The sequence below is a fragment of the Momordica charantia genome (assembly GCF_013281855.1).
Source record: "Momordica charantia cultivar OHB3-1 chromosome 4 unlocalized genomic scaffold, Mcharantia_2.0 BLBB01000004.1, whole genome shotgun sequence".
NCBI lineage: Eukaryota > Viridiplantae > Streptophyta > Magnoliopsida > Cucurbitales > Cucurbitaceae > Momordica > Momordica charantia.
Window position 1 is genome coordinate 13,924,188 of NW_028275162.1, and position 17,036 is coordinate 13,941,223.

At 37.3% G+C, this 17,036-nt stretch overlaps 1 protein-coding gene across 1 annotated transcript; it reads right to left on the bottom strand.

Moving 5' to 3' along the window:
* Positions 1-486: 486 nt before the first annotated feature.
* On the bottom strand, positions 487-9,487 carry LOC111021814 (uncharacterized). The gene is made up of 5 exons (XM_022298895.2): positions 8,534-9,487; positions 7,896-8,177; positions 1,542-1,651; positions 993-1,202; positions 487-904 (listed from the first exon to the last, which is right to left on the bottom strand). Exons 1-5 carry the CDS (start codon positions 9,485-9,487, stop codon positions 487-489), a joined length of 1,974 nt encoding a protein of 657 aa, XP_022154587.2.
* Positions 9,488-17,036: the final 7,549 nt, after the last annotated feature.

The following is a 17,036-nucleotide window of genomic DNA, read 5'->3' on the forward strand; positions in this document are numbered from 1 at the left end:
TCAACTATCCCGCTTAGACACATTTCCCTCTTTTTCGAATTTTAATCCTCCTGTTTTGTCTTTTCCTTAAATTGGTATTCTAAAAAAAAGGAGGGAAATAAAATTGGTGGTTAGCGAAATTTTCAGCCTCACTTGGTCCCACTTTCTTCCTCTGACAGTTTCCTTAAAGGTCAGGATAACTGCTTTTCTCTCTCCTCCAACTACTTCATTCTTCTTCAAAAATCAACCTACCCGCTTCTTATACCTTTAAACAATGCTCAAACATTGTTGGAGCTTCCTTCATCATCATTGATCACTTCATTCCCTGAGCATTCACTTTCTCTGCTGACTCAGCGTTTGTTTCCCTGTTTAAAACAAAACAGAATACTATAAAATAACTTTTCTAGCAATATACAACAAAAATTAATCTGCACACTAAAACAGGAGAAGAACAGTAGAATAAAAATATTCAATAATTCTTCCCCTTTTATTATGTCTTTCTTTTACTCAGGCTGTTTTCGGTTGGTGAGTATCCATCTGCCTCAGCATCTCTTCTCCCCAATAGTGCTTCAATCTTTGACCATTTACCGTGAATTCCCTTTCAGAATTGTCCCCCCTCACAATTATCACTCCTTGGGGATACACAAGCATTACTGTGAACGAGCTTGACCATCTTGATTTCAGTTTCCCAAGAAACAATTTGAGCCTTGAGTTGAAAAGTAGAACTCTTTGCCCTGGCTCAAATGTCCTCTGCTTTATCTTTCTGTCATGCCAAACCTTGGTCTTTTCCTTGTAAATTTTAGCATTTTTATAAGCTTCCCTTCTGAATTCATCTAGTTCTAGAAGTTGATGTTTCTTTACTTCTCTTGCTGTTGTTAGATCCATATTCAACTGCTTGACTGCCCAAAAATGCTCTCTTTTCCAACTGTAACGGTAAATGACAAGCCTTGCTAAAAACTAGCTTATAGGGTGATGTTCCTATTGGAGTTTTGTATGCTGTTTTGTATGCCCACAGTGCATCGTCCAACTTAAAAGACCAATCTCTTCTATTGGTGTTCACCACTTTTTTTAGAATGCTTTTCATTTCTCGGTTTGATACCTTTGCTTGTCCATTTGTTTGAGGATGATAAGCAGTGGATACCTTGTGTTTAACATTGTACTTCGCCAGTAGTGTAGCCATGACCTTATTGACAAAATGAGAACCTTCATCACTGATGAGCACCCTGGGGATTCCAAATCTAGTGAAGATATTCCTGTGCATGAACTTCAGAACTGTCTTAGTATCATAGTTCGCGCATGCTATAACTTTCACTCATTTGGATACATAATCCACTGCTAAGAGAATTGACACGACCCGTCCCAAAACACCTACTTGTCCTAAAACGAGTCGCGCCGACCACAGATCCCGACTAACTCCAAAGTCAATGATCAACTTCTTCTTATCTTTGACCTGAACTTTGACTAACAACTTCTAAATGGATGCATAATAAAATAACAATCTTTACAGAACAACCAATCATACATCCATTCTATACATTTTTTTCTATCAACAGGGCGATTACAGCTTTACAACAACTACATGTATGTACAAAGTGATATGCAAATTCTCAACTACTCTAGGTGGCAGAAGCTGAACTAAATTCTTCTTGAAACTCAGATACTCATGTACAGCCTGGGGGGAAAACAAAACATAAACAGTGAGCTAGGAAGCTCAGTGAGTGGTAGGTTAATAAGAAAATATTCTCGTAAAACTTCTTTCATAAACAACTGAAATTCAACTCTTAAAATAAACTTCATAAAACTGAAGTAACAAACTTTCTCATTTAAATCTCATAAAACTCAGTAACTAAAAACTCAGTAAGTTTTCTCAAGATAAAACTTATAACAACAATTTTCTTTCTAGGCAAATTGAAAAGATAACGCTCCCAAGTCCAGGATTCGGCCAGGATTTGGAACCTGGATTTGGCCCTAATCGCCCCAACATTCCCCTGCATCCCCTGTGACCTAGTTACGCCAGCTTCTCAACCTGCTCTAAAACACATTCTAAATCATATAAAACATTCTTCTTCAATCATAAAACAGATAGATAAAACTCAACGCCACACATGTATCCACATTCTATTCTGGTCTACTAGCGTAGAGTAATCTTAATACACACAGCAGAATAATTCTGGTCTACTAGCATAGAGTAATCTCAATACGCATAGTATAATAATTTTCTCAACACGTGGAGTAAAATGGTCCTAAAGACCTTCTGTTTCTGGGTATACTATAGAAACACATTCTTATAGCATACAGGTAATCACCTGCCTACAATAACATGGTGGTTTGAAAACTTCCTTCTTAATCTCATAAACTGTTCTAAAATTCTTCTTTTCTTCTTTCTAAGAACTTTTCTTTCTTTCTCAAATCATTTCTAAAATCTTCCTTCTAAGAACATTTCATGAAATTCTAATATCATTTTCTGAAATCTCTTTCTAAATAACATTTCATAAATTTCTCGAACATTTCATTAGAACCATAAAGCATGTCTAAATTCTAAGAAACATTTCTAATTTCTTGAACAAACATATTTACTTTCATTATCAGTAGAAATGCTAAATCTTACATAATATATATAATTTCTCAGAAATTCTACAATATTAGATACTAGAAAACGTTTAGTAAAGTAACCACTCACAAATCCTTTAAACTCGGTCGTACGCTGTTCCAATTCCTGCTTGACTTGAAATATCAATCAATACCAAATTATTTCTCTTAATTCCAACATAAACTAATTCCAATTTAAATCGCATTATTTTCAAATTATCTCATAAATCCAATTTTGTGATTCCTTCTCTTTCTTCATTAAAAACCATCACTTCTTCTCTCTCTCCTATCTTACAAGTGGGACCCACATCCCACAATCAATTTCTCTTTCTACACTAATTTTTGATGGGAATAGCCATTTCTCCAACATTGTCCTTTTTCTCTTTTTTTTTATCTAATTGAAAACCACTCATTCTCTCTTCTCTACTATTCATCATCTTCTTCCTTAACCCACTCATCCTCTTCTTCTTCATCCTACGAATTTTCTTCTTTTCTTTCTCCCTTCTTCTCTGTTTTATTTCTTTTTATTCCACTACTCTCTTTTCAGTACCAATTCCTTTACCATTTTACAATTATTAACGCATCTCAGAGAAATCTCAAGCATATTCATCTTTCTTCCATTCCCCAACACTTTTTGGTTTAAACTCCTACCATAAAATCCATCAACAACCCTTACCTTACCTGTAAAATCAATTAAGAAAACCGAAAATCTATTTTCTTTAACTCTTTCATATGGGTTCTTGAACATAACACACACAATCACAAAATTATCCTTCAATTTCTACTCATTTTCAAATACTCCAAGGAACAAATTTCCTTACCAAGCTTTGCTGTCATCCATAGTTAAGGTTCTCAAGTTTGGCTTAAAAAACACCAATCTTCTTCTTCCCAATTTTTTTTTTTTCAGATATCCTTGCGATCAGGTCTCACCTTCTCCTCTAGTTTCTTCAAACCCTTTTTCGTTTTCTCTCTCTCTTTTCTTTTCCTTTCTATTTTTTTATGTTCTGTTCTTTTTTTTAAACACGCCACACACACACACACACCAAACTCACACTACACACATGTGTCCTCCAAAAATTCCTTTTCTTTTTTTTTTTTGCAAAATGACCAAAATACCCTTTCAAACTAAAAATTCCAATTTTTTTCCTTTTTTTTTTTAATTTCCTTATATTCTTCTTTTTACTTAAAGGAAAACAAACGGTCCTTACAAGAATGTACAGGTTGCCATTGGATGGTGGGAAGGGTCCATGAAGTCTATGCCCCATACGTTAAAAAGTTCCACTTCCAGAATAAAATTCAAGGGCATCTCGGACTTGTTTGAAATCTATCCCACTCTCTAACGTCTATCACAGTTTTTCACATAAGAGTATGCGTCCTGGAATATGGAGGGCCAATAGTACCCACTTTGAAAAACTTTCGTTGCTGTTCTTTGCCCTCCAAAATGGCCACCATAAGGAGTGTTGGATTGGTATGACAACCCTAGAGGGCGGGTGAATAGGGTTTAATTAAACTCTACAAACTTTTTACTACGGTGGACCCAAATTTAAACAAATAAGTAAACTTTTTTAGGAACAATTAATTTTATCACAAATTAAACAATAAATTAGAAATACAAACACCCTAATTAATTTCACCACCCAAATAATTCAAATATAAACATTGAGCATAAATATGAATAACAAATTCGAACAATTAATTTTATGCAATTTGTAATAAAGAAAATTAATTGCAAAAATTAAATAGAGTAGGGTTAGAGAAAATGACACCGGAAATTTTATAGTGGTTCGGCAACAACCGGCCTACTCCACTCCCCAAGCGCCTCTTGGGTATTCGATTAAGAAACTTTGACTCTTTCCACGGTAGTAGTCAAACCGGAATAAAGCCTTCTTTTTTCTCGGGAGCAAGAAGAAACCCGATCCTTTCCACGGTTCAGGATCAAACCGTTACAACGTTCTTTTTCAGGCTCAAGAGCAACCCCTACAAAGGATATGGAAATTTGAGAATAAACTTACAAACTCTCTCAAAGAGTGGGTATACAAATATTTGCTCACAAATTTGTAAGAAAAAATTCTTACAAATAAAAGCCCTCAAATTGGCTAAAAGAAATAAAATTGGAAGCTCAAATATCTCTCAAATAAAAAATTTCCCTCAAGAATATAGAACAAAAATTGAATCTTTGAAGAGAGATTAACAATGTAGAAATTTGGAGAGAAAATTGGGAGAAAATGAGTTGTATAAAATGTTGAAGGAAGTGGGGTTTAAATAGGTGAGGAAAAGTTGAAAATAAATTTGAAATCGAAATTGAATTTGGGCCATTAGATCTTTCATGATTGAAAATCAAAGGTTGAGATTTAGTTGAATAAAATAATAAAATAATAATAAAATATTATATATGGATGTGTCAAACGGCTATATATATAATATAATATATATATATATATATATATATATATATATATATATTTAAAACAAATATACATTTAATGTGATGTGACATATATATATATTTTTTCTTTACTTTTTATTATTATTTTTTTCTTCTTTTAATTTACCCTCAACGGTAACTTTGTTTTTTTTTCTTTTCCTTTTTTTTTAACACCATGCCACATGTCAACATTTTGTTGTACCACTTAGTTGATTCAGCTGCCACGTCATCCATCTCGGGTAATTTTTCTTCCAACTTCTTTCAATCATAATTTCTTCGTTTGAGCTCCGATTTGGGTAATTCAAAATTCGTTGAAATCATCGTATCGAGCTCTACGCTGTGGACACTTTAAAACACTAAAATTATCAATAAACAAAATATGTATTATCAGTAAATCATATAATATTATTGAAGCTCATAATAAATTTATGTTTTATAACAATAATTCTTACACACCAAAAACAATTAATACTAAGTGTGTTTGTTATCATCAAAACATTAATTAATTAAATTAATTAACCGAGATTAAGGGCCAAAAAGCCAACAATCTCCCCCTTTTTGATGATTACAAACCACTCAAGAAAAATGTAATCAAAGTGGTGTGTGAGATAACATGAAGCACAATCAAGGCAAACATAAATTTAATTTTAACAAAATTAATCACAATTTCATTTATTTTTTTTATTATCTCTCCCCCTTTTGGAATTAATCAAAAAGGACAAGTAAGACAAAATAAAGAAACATGGAAGCTCCCTTTTTTTAAGCAATTTAGCACTCCCTCTTAAAAGGGACAAAAATACATTTAACAAGTTTTTATAAAACTCCCCCTATCAAGATGCCTTCTAAATAAAAATTAACAAGAAAATCAAGAAGCATCAATTATAAGCAATTCTAAAATAAATTTTACTTTGAAGAAGCATAAATTTAATTCTAAAATAAATTGGAATTAATCAAGAAGCATTAAATTAATTCTCTTCAAAGTAAAATTTATTTTAGAATTGCTCCCCCTAAATAGATAAACATTATGCATAAGAGGGGTAAAGTTTCAACATACCTCAATAAGCTTTAACGTCAACACATTTAGCCTTTAATCTTTGTCAAGCTTAGTAGAGGTGCTTATGAGAGTTTTGCAATTTTAGATTAATTGACTTTAAACAATTTTAGCAAATTCTCCCAGCATACTCAATGTCAAAATCACTATGTATACTCTTTAAAAAAACACATTAACAATAAAAAACAATATGTAGAAACAATTTCATCAAATTCACAAGTATTATAACTCCCCCTAAAGATATGCATTCTCCTCTTAAAAAGACATATCAATAAATATCAAGGAGATAAAGAGATACAAACAAAAATTATCTCAACAATTTGCACAAGATAGATATATATAAAAAATCATAGTAGATTAATCTTTCTCCAACAAATTATCAAAATATTACACAAAATTTTCGTTCAATAAAATATGACATAAGACAAGCATAATTCCAAGAGAGCAATTTCAATTCTTATGATTAAGCACAATAAATCACATACATGAAAGATACTCTCAATTGAACTCATCAATTTATCTAAAAAAAAAGTTAAACATCAAGAATTAAAACACCATCAATATGCCAAAAATAAAATCAAGATTCCAAAAATATCAAATGCTAAACAAAACAATTTATAAAGAACAATCAACATTGATATCAATTAACAACAAAACAATATCGTCATTTATACCACTTAAAAAGTATTGCAAATTAAATATAGGCAGACACTGATACCAATTGTTTCTGATCATAGGTATACTCCGATTTATGTCACAAAAAAAATTACAAATATGACATCATAAAAATATTAATTTGACTGATGTCACTACAAAAGAATTTAATCAAAGATAGACAATGCAAAAATCACAAAAATCAATTAAACACTTTTGATAAACAAGCTAACAAAAGTTTTAGAGAAAAAACATATTTCATAAATAATCCCCTTATGAAAATGCATTCAACAACTCTTTCCAAACAAAACAAACAATTTTCAACATGAGAAAAATTTTGAATTTAATTTTCATAGAGAGCACATAGTTTATGGCCAAAAAGCATTCAATCAAAATTTTGTCAATCTCATCCAAAGAAGATTCTCCTGTAAAAGACATAAAACTCAATAAAACAAACTTGTTCAAATAAAATATATCAAACTATCAATGACCATAATTATCAAAATAACAATCATCTAAATAACCAAAAATTCAAGACTTTAAATTTATCAAAGAATCAAGAAATTTGGATAAATTTACGAATCAATCAATTTGATAAACATTAACATTAAATATCAATAATCCAATATTCAAGCAATAAGCAATAAGGATTATGGATAAATGTCAACACAATCTACCACATACTTTTAGGAGCATTCGAATTCTTGTAGAAGCAGCACCCATCTTATCAGTCTTGGTTTAACATCCTTTTTAGCCAACAAATACTTGATAGCTGCGTGATCAGTGTAGACTACCACTTTAGTTCCAACCAGGTAGGCTCTGAATTTCTCAAAAGTAAAATACCACTGCTAGAAGTTCATTCTCCGTGGTTGTGTAATTTAATTGAGCCTCCACCAAGGTTTTGCTGGCATAATAAATAGGGTGAATCAATCTGCCTTTTCTTTGCCCCAACATAGCTCTCACAGCATAATCACTAGCATCGCACATAACTTTGAATGGCTTCTTTCAGTCTGGCGCTGTCATGATAGGGGCTTTGATGAACGCTTCTTTTAAAGTATTAAAAGCCTGCAAGCAATTAGAAGAGAAATCAAAGATTATATTGTTTTCCAACAAAGAACACAAAAGTTTAGAGATTTTAGAGAAATCTTTAATGAATCTTCTGTAAAAACCAGCGTGTCCTAGGAAACTCCAAATTACCTTGACTGTTGTGGGTGGTGGTAGCTTCTTTATCACTTCAATCTTGGCTTTGTTTACTTCTATTATGTTCTTGGATACCCTGTGACCTAACACAATTCCTTTTTGGACCATAAAGTGACACTTCTCCCAGTTGAGAACCAAGTTGGTGTCCTCACACCTCTTCAACACTTTTTCTAAATTAACCAAGCATTCACCAAAAGTTCTCCCAAAAACTGAGAAATCATCCATGAAAACTTCCACCACTGTTTCAATTAAATCTGAGAAGATTGCCATCATGCAGTGCTAAAACGTTGCTAGAGCATTGCACAATCCAAATGGCATCCTTCTAAATGCAAAGGTTTCATATGGACAAGTGAAAGTAGTCTTCTGTTGATCATGAGGGGCAATGGTGATTTGGTTGTAGCCACTGTATCCATCCAAAAAGTAGTAGTATTCTTGTCCAACCAGGCAGTCTAGTATTTTATAAATAAATGACAGTGGGAAGTAGTCCTTCTTGGTTGCCTTGTTTAACTTCCTGTAATCCATGCAAATCCGCCAACCCGTGACTGTTCTTGTTGGAATTAGTTCGTTGTTATCATTAGGCACCACTGTAATCCCCCCCCCCCCCGGTTTTTAGGCACACATTCGACTGGGCTCACCAAACCACTATCAGCTATGGGATAGATTATTCCAGCATCTAGCCACTTAATGATTTCTTTCTTGACTATTTCCTTCATAGCAGGATTGAGTTTCCTCCAATGCTCCACAGAATTCTTACATCCTTCTTCCAGATTAATTTTGTGCATACAGTAGCTTGGACTGATTCCCTTTATGTCTGCCAACATCCACCCAATAGTTTTTTTATGGTTCTTCAACACTGCTAGCAATTGGGATTCTTCTTTTTCAACCAAGTATGCTGTAATGATGATGGACAATGTTTCATTTTTATCAAAATAATCATACTTCAAGTGGATTGGCAAAGTTTTCAGTTCCAACTTATGAGCTTTTTCCACAGATGGCTTCAACGGCTCTTGATCACTGTCCTCTAACTCCAATGATTCAAATGCCCTTTCTAATATTCCCTCTGGTTGTACTCTACTCTCAACAGATTGACTCAACTTGGCTTCGTTATCTTCAGCTTCAAAAACTATGCATAGCTCTTCTGTTAACTGGTTTAGGAGCTCCTCTATTTGTAATTCTTCACTCAACAAATCATCTGCAAGCCTTAAAAGAGAACACTCTTCCACATCAGCAGGAAACTTAATAGTATTAAAACCAGAATATGTCACCTGTTGGTCGTTTACTCTTATAGTTAATTCTCCATTTTGGACATCTATTAAAGCTCTACTAGTGGATAAAAAGGGTCTTCCCAAAATGATTGGAATCTCCTTATCAGCTTCATAGTCCAATATAATGAAATCAGCTGGAAAGATAAATTTATCCACCTGCACCAAAACATCTTCAATCTTGCCCTCTGGATGTGTAATAGACCTATCAGCCAACTGTAGGGTAACCGTAGTAGGCCTTACTTCTCCAATCCCCAGTTTCTGATAAACCAACAGAGACATGAGGTTTATACTTGCCCCTAAGTCACATAGTGCATGACCCCACATTCTTACCTTCTATGGATACAAGAATGGTGAAGCTTCCTAGGTCTCCCATCTTTTGAGCAAGTTTTCCTGTCAAAATGGCACTACACTCTTTGGTAAGGGCCACTGTTTCAAATTCCCCTAATCTCATTTTCTTTGCAAAATGTCCTTGAGGAATTTAACATAGTTAGGAATCTATTCAAGAGCCTCAATTAGGGGTTGATAACTCTCAGATAGAGAGTGTTTAACAGACTATTAAGGGCAATTAGGATGCAAAAATGCGAGGATTTATAGAAATAAGCTCAAGAAAAAGGGAGAATACATCGAGCGAACCTTATACTCTTGGAATTTCTAAATTTCTCTGGTTTTCATGATTAATTGCTTAATAGTTGTTAGTTTGTGCAGAGCCAGTGATTTCAGATTTTAAAGAAGAGGCATGCTTCCAAGTCTGCGAGGAATATGTTATGTACGAAAGAAAAAAAAGAAGCTCTGGTCAGTAGCCTACAGTTCGTCCGGATGCTCCAGAGGACGTAACAGCACAGTAATCTTTGAACTAGAATTCTTACTGTGTCCGTACAGCCTCTAAAAAATGCCCTAATTTTAAAAGGCAGGGTATTTAAGGAAAAGCGAAGGGGGAGCCGCAAGGAGGACAGGGAGATACCCTTGGAAGTTACCACCGTTTTTGGAGAAGAAAAAGGAGAGAAATCCATCATTCCATCATTAGAGAGGGAATTTTCTATTGACGAGGGAGCTAAAATATACGGGTTGTGCCTTTGAGTTACACTGTACATCCGAGGAAGCTTCTGATTTTCTATTTTTTTTCCTTGACAATGATTTCATCTTCACTCCTTACTATGTCCTTTTGTCATTGTAATATGAACTAACCTTCACTTTCGGGGAGGGGATAATCCTGGTGCTTGTTGTTTATTCATAGTCTATATCGTTCAACTTCAATGAATGTTTATTGGAAGTGTACTTCATTTTTTATGTAACTAAGCTTGTGTGGCTTACTTGTCTAGTGTGCTTTCTTGCTTGAGGTTCGGAAGAGCCCCTGTTAAGTAGCTTAGCTTCCTTTAGCTGTATTAGTCCTTGGTTAGAAAAGAGGGTGAATACATAGGAATGGGGTTTGCCATGCAGTGCCTATAGATCGTTTGTCAGGGGTATTTTAGTTACGGTGGAATCGGACTAAAATGCATCTAGGGCATCTTGGGAAAGAGCCGTGAAGGTTTGAGCAGCTTAGTTGAATTGTTGAGCAACGTTAGTTCCTCGAACAAAGGAGTAATGCTACGGAAATCCCCCTCCCCGATTTACTAAATAGTTGCCATGTTGCTCCTTAGGGAGGACACTTTGGTGGACAAAGAACAGCATCTAAGGTGCTGCAAAGTGGCTATTTTTGGCCATCAATTTTTAAGGATGCGCATGAGCTGGTAAAAAACTGCAACGAATGTCAACGGGTCGGGAATATCTCCAAGAAATCATAAATGCCATTGACTTACATATTGGAAGTTGAATGTTTGATGTGTGGGGTATAGACTTCATGGGCACATTTCCACCATCTAACGGCCACTTGTTCATTCTTGTAGCAGTTGATTATGTGTCTAAATGGGTTGAGGCAATCTCATGCCCACCAGCGACGCTAAAGTGGTAACCAAATTCCTCCTGAAAAACATCTTCATCAGATTCAACACACCAAGAGCGATCATAAGTAATTAAGGGATACATTTTGTGAATAGGGCGGTAGCAGGATTATTAGCTAGGTACAATGTCAAGCATAGAACTGCTACAACATACCACCCTCAATCGAATGGCCAAGCAGAAATTTCAAATAGAGAACTAAAAAATATCCTAGAGAAGGTGGTGAACGCCAGTAGGAAGGATTGGGCGTTAAGGCTCGATGAAGCTCTATGGGCCTACAGAACGACATTTAAAACGCCGTTAGGAACGTCTTCATACAAGCTGGTGTTTGGAAAAACGTGCCACCTACCTCTAGAACTAGAGCACAAAGCATTCTGGGCAATAAAAAAATGAACCTGAACTATGCTGCAGCAGGGGAAGTCATGAAGCTGCGGCTGCACGAACTGGAAGTATTCAGAAAGGACACATATGAAAATGCCAAGATTTATAAGGAGAAAACCAAGAAATGGCATGATGCACGCATGCATCCCAGGACATTCGAATTGGGGCAACAAGTTCTCCTTTACAATTTAAGGCTCAAGCTATTTCCTGGGAAGTTAAAATCTAAGTGGTCGGGCCACTTTCAAATAGTAAAAGTTTCGGCCCATGGAGCTATAACAGTTAAGGAATTAAAATCAAATAGAGAATTCACTATAAACGGACAACGACTCAAGCATTACTGGGTAGTGTATGTGGCAAGGGATGCTGGTGCTCACCAGCTTGCCCCTGCATAAAGAGTTATTACAAAAAAAAAAAAATCCTAATTACTACATGATTGATCTAATTAAAATGGTAGGTGATTCATTGATGGGTTGAAAATTAAACACAACTGGAGAGAGAAAAGAAGCGGTAATGATGCAGGAACAGCAAGCTGGGCATGGTAATTAATATCCAAAAAAGGGCGGTAATTATTTTCGGATTGGGAGGTAAATTTGAATTTAAAAAAAAAAACCCGGGCAAGAAGGCCCTGAATCTATTTAAAGCCCACTACCTCCTCCCACCAACCCACAATTTCCTCTTCCCCCCTTCCTCCCTTCATCTTCCACCTTCGTTAAAACCGTTCTGCTGGAAGCCCTAGTCCCTCTGTCCTTAAAAGACATTGCATCCACTCATTTGAGAACCCCAACCGTCTATAGTAGACACCATGCCTCGTATCAAGCAAAAAGGCCAACCGCAAGAAGTTAGAAGAACTGCCCCTATCAGAAAGCTCGTTGGAAGACCACGACGGCATGTGAGACCAGTCGATGGAGGCGGAAACCGTCGAAAAGCTAGTCACATCTCCTGCTAAGCTGCCAACTATGGAGGATTCGTATTTAGCCCCAGTCTCTGAGGCAGAGAAATCTCGTCCAACACAGTTAGAGGAGGAAGACTATGAAAACCCCACCTTTGAAAATCCACCACCCACCGCCCTTACCAGGCCATCTCGTACAATTACTGCTCCACCACCTTCGCCTATTCCAGTCGCCTCACCAACAACCGCCATGCAACTGTCTTTCTCTGGCCTAGCTTCCCGCACTTGAACTGCTAAACGACCAAGCGAGTCCGCCTCTAAAAGCCTAGCCTCTAAAAAAGCAAAGGCCGCCACCGCTGTAAAACCTCCAAAGGCCGCTGATGGCCCCTCTACTTCTGCATCTAAGGGCCCCATCGAAGGTAAGACGCTAAAGACCGCGTCCTCATCTGAGAGGAAGCGGCATCCTTCTGTCTTGTCTATGCAGGTCACTACTTTGTAGCTTCCACCGGAGCGCAAAAGAGCTAATGTCGTTGCTCCCCTGGATACTGCATTCAAGAGGTTCAGTACACAGGCTGCCGTTGAGGCGCATGAACGATTGAGGAAGCGGGAATTCTTTTTTGAGAAAGGCTTTCAATTGGATCCCATGCCTTTGTTCGTCCAACAAGTTATCACCAGAAACAAGTAGGAATACTTTTGTGCTCCCCCTGGCCCATTGATTCCGCATCTGGTAAAGGAGTTTTATGCGAACCTTCGTCCCGACAGCATTGGACGAACAATGGTGCAAGAAGTAGAGGTTGTCTAGAGCCCCAAAGAGATCAATAAAGCTTCTCCACCTCCGTTCCAATCTGGAGGCTTCAGCAAGATGCTGGAGCACCCGACTGAGGCTCAGTTAGCTTAGTGCTGTCTATTGTGGCTTATCCTAGAGCCTCATGGAGTATCGCCCCACAAGGAGCCCGCTCTCTATCTTCCAACTTCCTGAAGCCGGAGGCCAATGTATGGCTATACTTCCTCAAGAGCCGCATACTTCCTACCACTCATGACTCGTCAGTGACGAATGAGAGGGTTCTACTCTTAACGTGTTTAATAGAGGGTGTCAGCATTGACGTCGGCCAGCTCATTCACCACGAAATCGCCTAGTGCGCCTCCAAAAAGTTGGGCCGATTGTTCTTCCCTAACCTTATCTCCAAGCTGTGTATGAAATTCGATGCCCTTGTGGTAAGTGATGAAGAAGCATTAACAGAGAAGCGCATTATGGACAACACTTCTAGACCGCCTCATGGTCAATGATAGTGCACGGCGAGGCACCATTCCCATTGGGGCCATCAATGAAATGATGGCCCATCAGGCGAGAACTTCGGGGGAGTTGGCTGAGCTAAAATATATGGTGGCAGCTTTAGTCGAGCAAAATACAGCTCGCGACACTGAACTCAAGAGCCTCCTATAAGGAATAGCCAGGTCGGAAGTTGCAGGCCCCTCTGCACAACGCCGTACAATGGAAGATTTGCTGGAGCACACATCCAGTTCGGAAAATGCAGAGGCTAAGGCGGACAGTGGCTCGAAAAACGAAGAGAGCAAGAGCAGTTCTATATAGCCCGTGGAGCCCCTCTCTTCGTTTTCATCTCTCTGAATCCGGAAACCCAATCAACCAACCAATCACTCAATCTTTTCAATTCTGCATTTACTTTTTCACAATTTACTTTTTTTTTCTTTTCAATGTTGCTTTATGTTAGTCTTTTTAGTTTGCAGCAATTTGCATTTTTATTTTGTTATCTTTTGTGCTCGCTTAGGCTAAGAGTTGCTGTTCTTAGCATGCTACCCGCCCCTTATTATATTTTGAGTGCTTAATGAATGAAATATGATAGTGCTTGCATCTGCTGTTCAGTGCATCTTGTTCTTGCCCTGCTTTCTTAAGTAATAATATTGCCAGTAGATGTTTAGTCTTGAATACAGTTTTGTGCTACAGCATCCGCTTGCGGGCAGTGACTGTTTTTGTTCCTGCTCTAGCTTAGGTTCCAGTACGAAGACCCCAGCAGCATCCTGTGAGTACAATTCCAGAGAACACTTAGATGAGAAGCTTCCATAACTTACCTATCCATGCCAACCACTACCTTAGTATCACCATAGAGTCAATCCTTCTATCTCACACCCTTCGTGATGTCCCTTTACGCCATTTATATCTAACTTGTGAAAACGCCCCTTCTATAACACAATTTTTCTTAGTTCTCAGTTTGGGAGTATGCGGGAGCATCCTATATCTTGCTGTCAGTCGCATTGGGGACAAATGCTACATCTAAGTTTGGGGATGTGCGCGCTTGCTTTATTTTTGTAAGGATAAGCTTGTAATATATAACTATGAATCTTTCTAGTCCCGTAATTCAGTCTAAAAAAAATCAAGGAGGCTGCAGGGCTAGGAAAGGCTAATAGCCCATAGTTGAAGAGCTAGGATGGTAATAAAAGGGTAGGGGTGTAGGCGATTGAAAGGGAGTTGAGAAGTGTATCCCTAGGTGAGTTAAAGTTTCTGAAGAGGAAAGCAGGATGAGGCTAGAGCATTAGGAAAGAGCCTTTTCTAGAGCTAGAACAAGAGTTTAGGTGCTCTCTTGTAGATGTTTTTAGCGAAAGCAGATTCGTAGGTTATATTATATGCTGGCAGTAGGTGTGAAAGCAAAAAGCAGTGTTTAATGCAAGATGTATGTTCATTAGATGCAATGTCTTTCATATTTAAGGGATTCCAAAGTTAATCTTGCTTGAGGACAAGCAAGGATTCAAGTTTGGGGGTGTGATAACTCTCAGATAGATAGTGTTTAACAGACTATTCAGGGCAATTACGGTGCGAAAATGCGAGGATTTATAGAAATAAGCCAAGAAAAATGGAGAATACATCGAGCGAACCTTATACTCTTGGAATTTCTAAATTTCTCTGGTTTTCATGATTAATTGCTTAATAGTTGTTAGTTTGTGCAAGGGTAGTGATTTTAGATCTTAAAGAAGAGGCATGCTGCCAAGTTTGCGAGGAATATGTTATGTATGAAAAGAAAAAAAAAAGCTCTGGTCAGCAGCTTGCAGTTCGTCCGTATGCTCCCCTTGGAAGTTAGCATCATTTTGAGAGAAGAGAAATGAGAGAAATCTGTCATTCCATCATTAGAGAGGGAATTCTGATTCTTTTTCAACTAACCTTCACTTTCGGAGAGGAGATAATCCCAGCATGCTTTGTCCTCACTCAGCAAGTGCTGCTTCCTAGTAAAGCAACTAGGAGGTCACCCAACCTAAGATTGCTCCAAGCCAAGCACGCTTAACTTTGGAATTCTTACGATTGAGCCACCGAAAAGGAAGGTGCACCTTGTTGGTATAGGTAGTGACTATCAATTATTTTTAACCCTTTATTGACCATTCTTCAATAATCTCAGGATCCCTCTCATTCAGATGTGGTATCGGTTCATTCATGTACCCTTCCTCTCGAGCGTCACATGCTGTGAGTCTGTAGCAACTGGTTTTAATTGCTTGTTTTAATTCAATAGTATTAAGAACCAAATTACTATACCATTGATGATTTTATCTTTTGTTTTTTTTCTTTGGTGATTCGAAATTTCCCAACAACCTGTTCTTTATTCTGTAAATCCCTGTGGAGACGACCTTGTTTTTATACTACAACGGATTATTTAGTGTATACTTCACTAATTTTCCTTTAGTTGTGAGGAAACGGATAGGGGTATATTAATATGAAGTTGTTGCAGCACCTCTAAAAATTGGTCAAATTGTATGTCCTGATTTATTTTTTGAAGCCTCTGAAGGTATGAGAGGCCAGGTCTGTATTCTACTGGCACCTTAACTTTTTTCTGCACTGGTGTCTCCATAGATAATTCCTCAACTGGTTCTGCTTATGCTGCTCTCTTCCCTCTGTTAGTCTCAGGTTCATTCAGCCTTTCGTTTCGTTACTGTACCACTGGCTCTAGTTGCCCATTTGCTCAAATGATGCTCCAGCATCATTCACCATGTTCTCATCGACGGTTATATTCTCTACGACATTCTCTATAACTTCTTCTGCTTGAGGTTCCTCTTGTGGTATCACATCATCCTATTGAATATGGGACGGATAGGGAGGCGATAATGCTTTTCCACAGCGTAGAGTCAATGATTGGCACTGTTCATTCCCTTCCCTTTTAGGATTTTCGATATCACTTGGCAAGGTACCCTGGGGTATGTTTTTCAAATCATTTGCCATTTGTCCCATTTGAACTTCCAGATTTCTTAAGGTAGCAGCTTGGCTTTGAATCATTGCATCGTTCTTAGCCATATATTCTCTCATCAATGCTTCCATAGAATTGGAGACATTTGTTGTTGGTCTTGCCCCTTGTTGTTGGCTAAGCATTAACAATCCTGATTGTTGATTTGTTTTCTGCTGATAGTGTGTTGCATTCTGATGTCCTTAATTTCCCTAGTTTCCCCCAGTTGAAATTAGGGTGTTGCCTCCACCTTGGGTATAAGTGTTTGAGTAGGGGTTGTTTCTACTAGGATGATCTAAATAGCACACTGATGCTGGGTTTTTTGGGCAAAAGTCATAGTGGTGTTCACCCTTGCAATAAGAACATGATATAACCATCACCTTATTTGTTCTTAGACTAGCTGATGATGCTGTAGCAGTAGTCATGTTCTCTACCAGACTGGTTAAAT

Coding starts and splice junctions, on each gene's coding strand:
- LOC111021814 (XM_022298895.2), bottom strand. CDS start 9,487: ATGTGGGGTCATGCACTATGTGACTTAGGGGCAAGTATAAACCTCATG. Junction 8,178..8,533: donor CCATAGCTGATAGTGGTTTG/GTGAGCCCAGTC, acceptor GCAACGTTTTAG/CACTGCATGATGGCAATCTT. Junction 1,203..1,541: donor CATGTAGTTGTTGTAAAGCT/GTAATCGCCCTG, acceptor TGGAATCCCCAG/GGTGCTCATCAGTGATGAAG.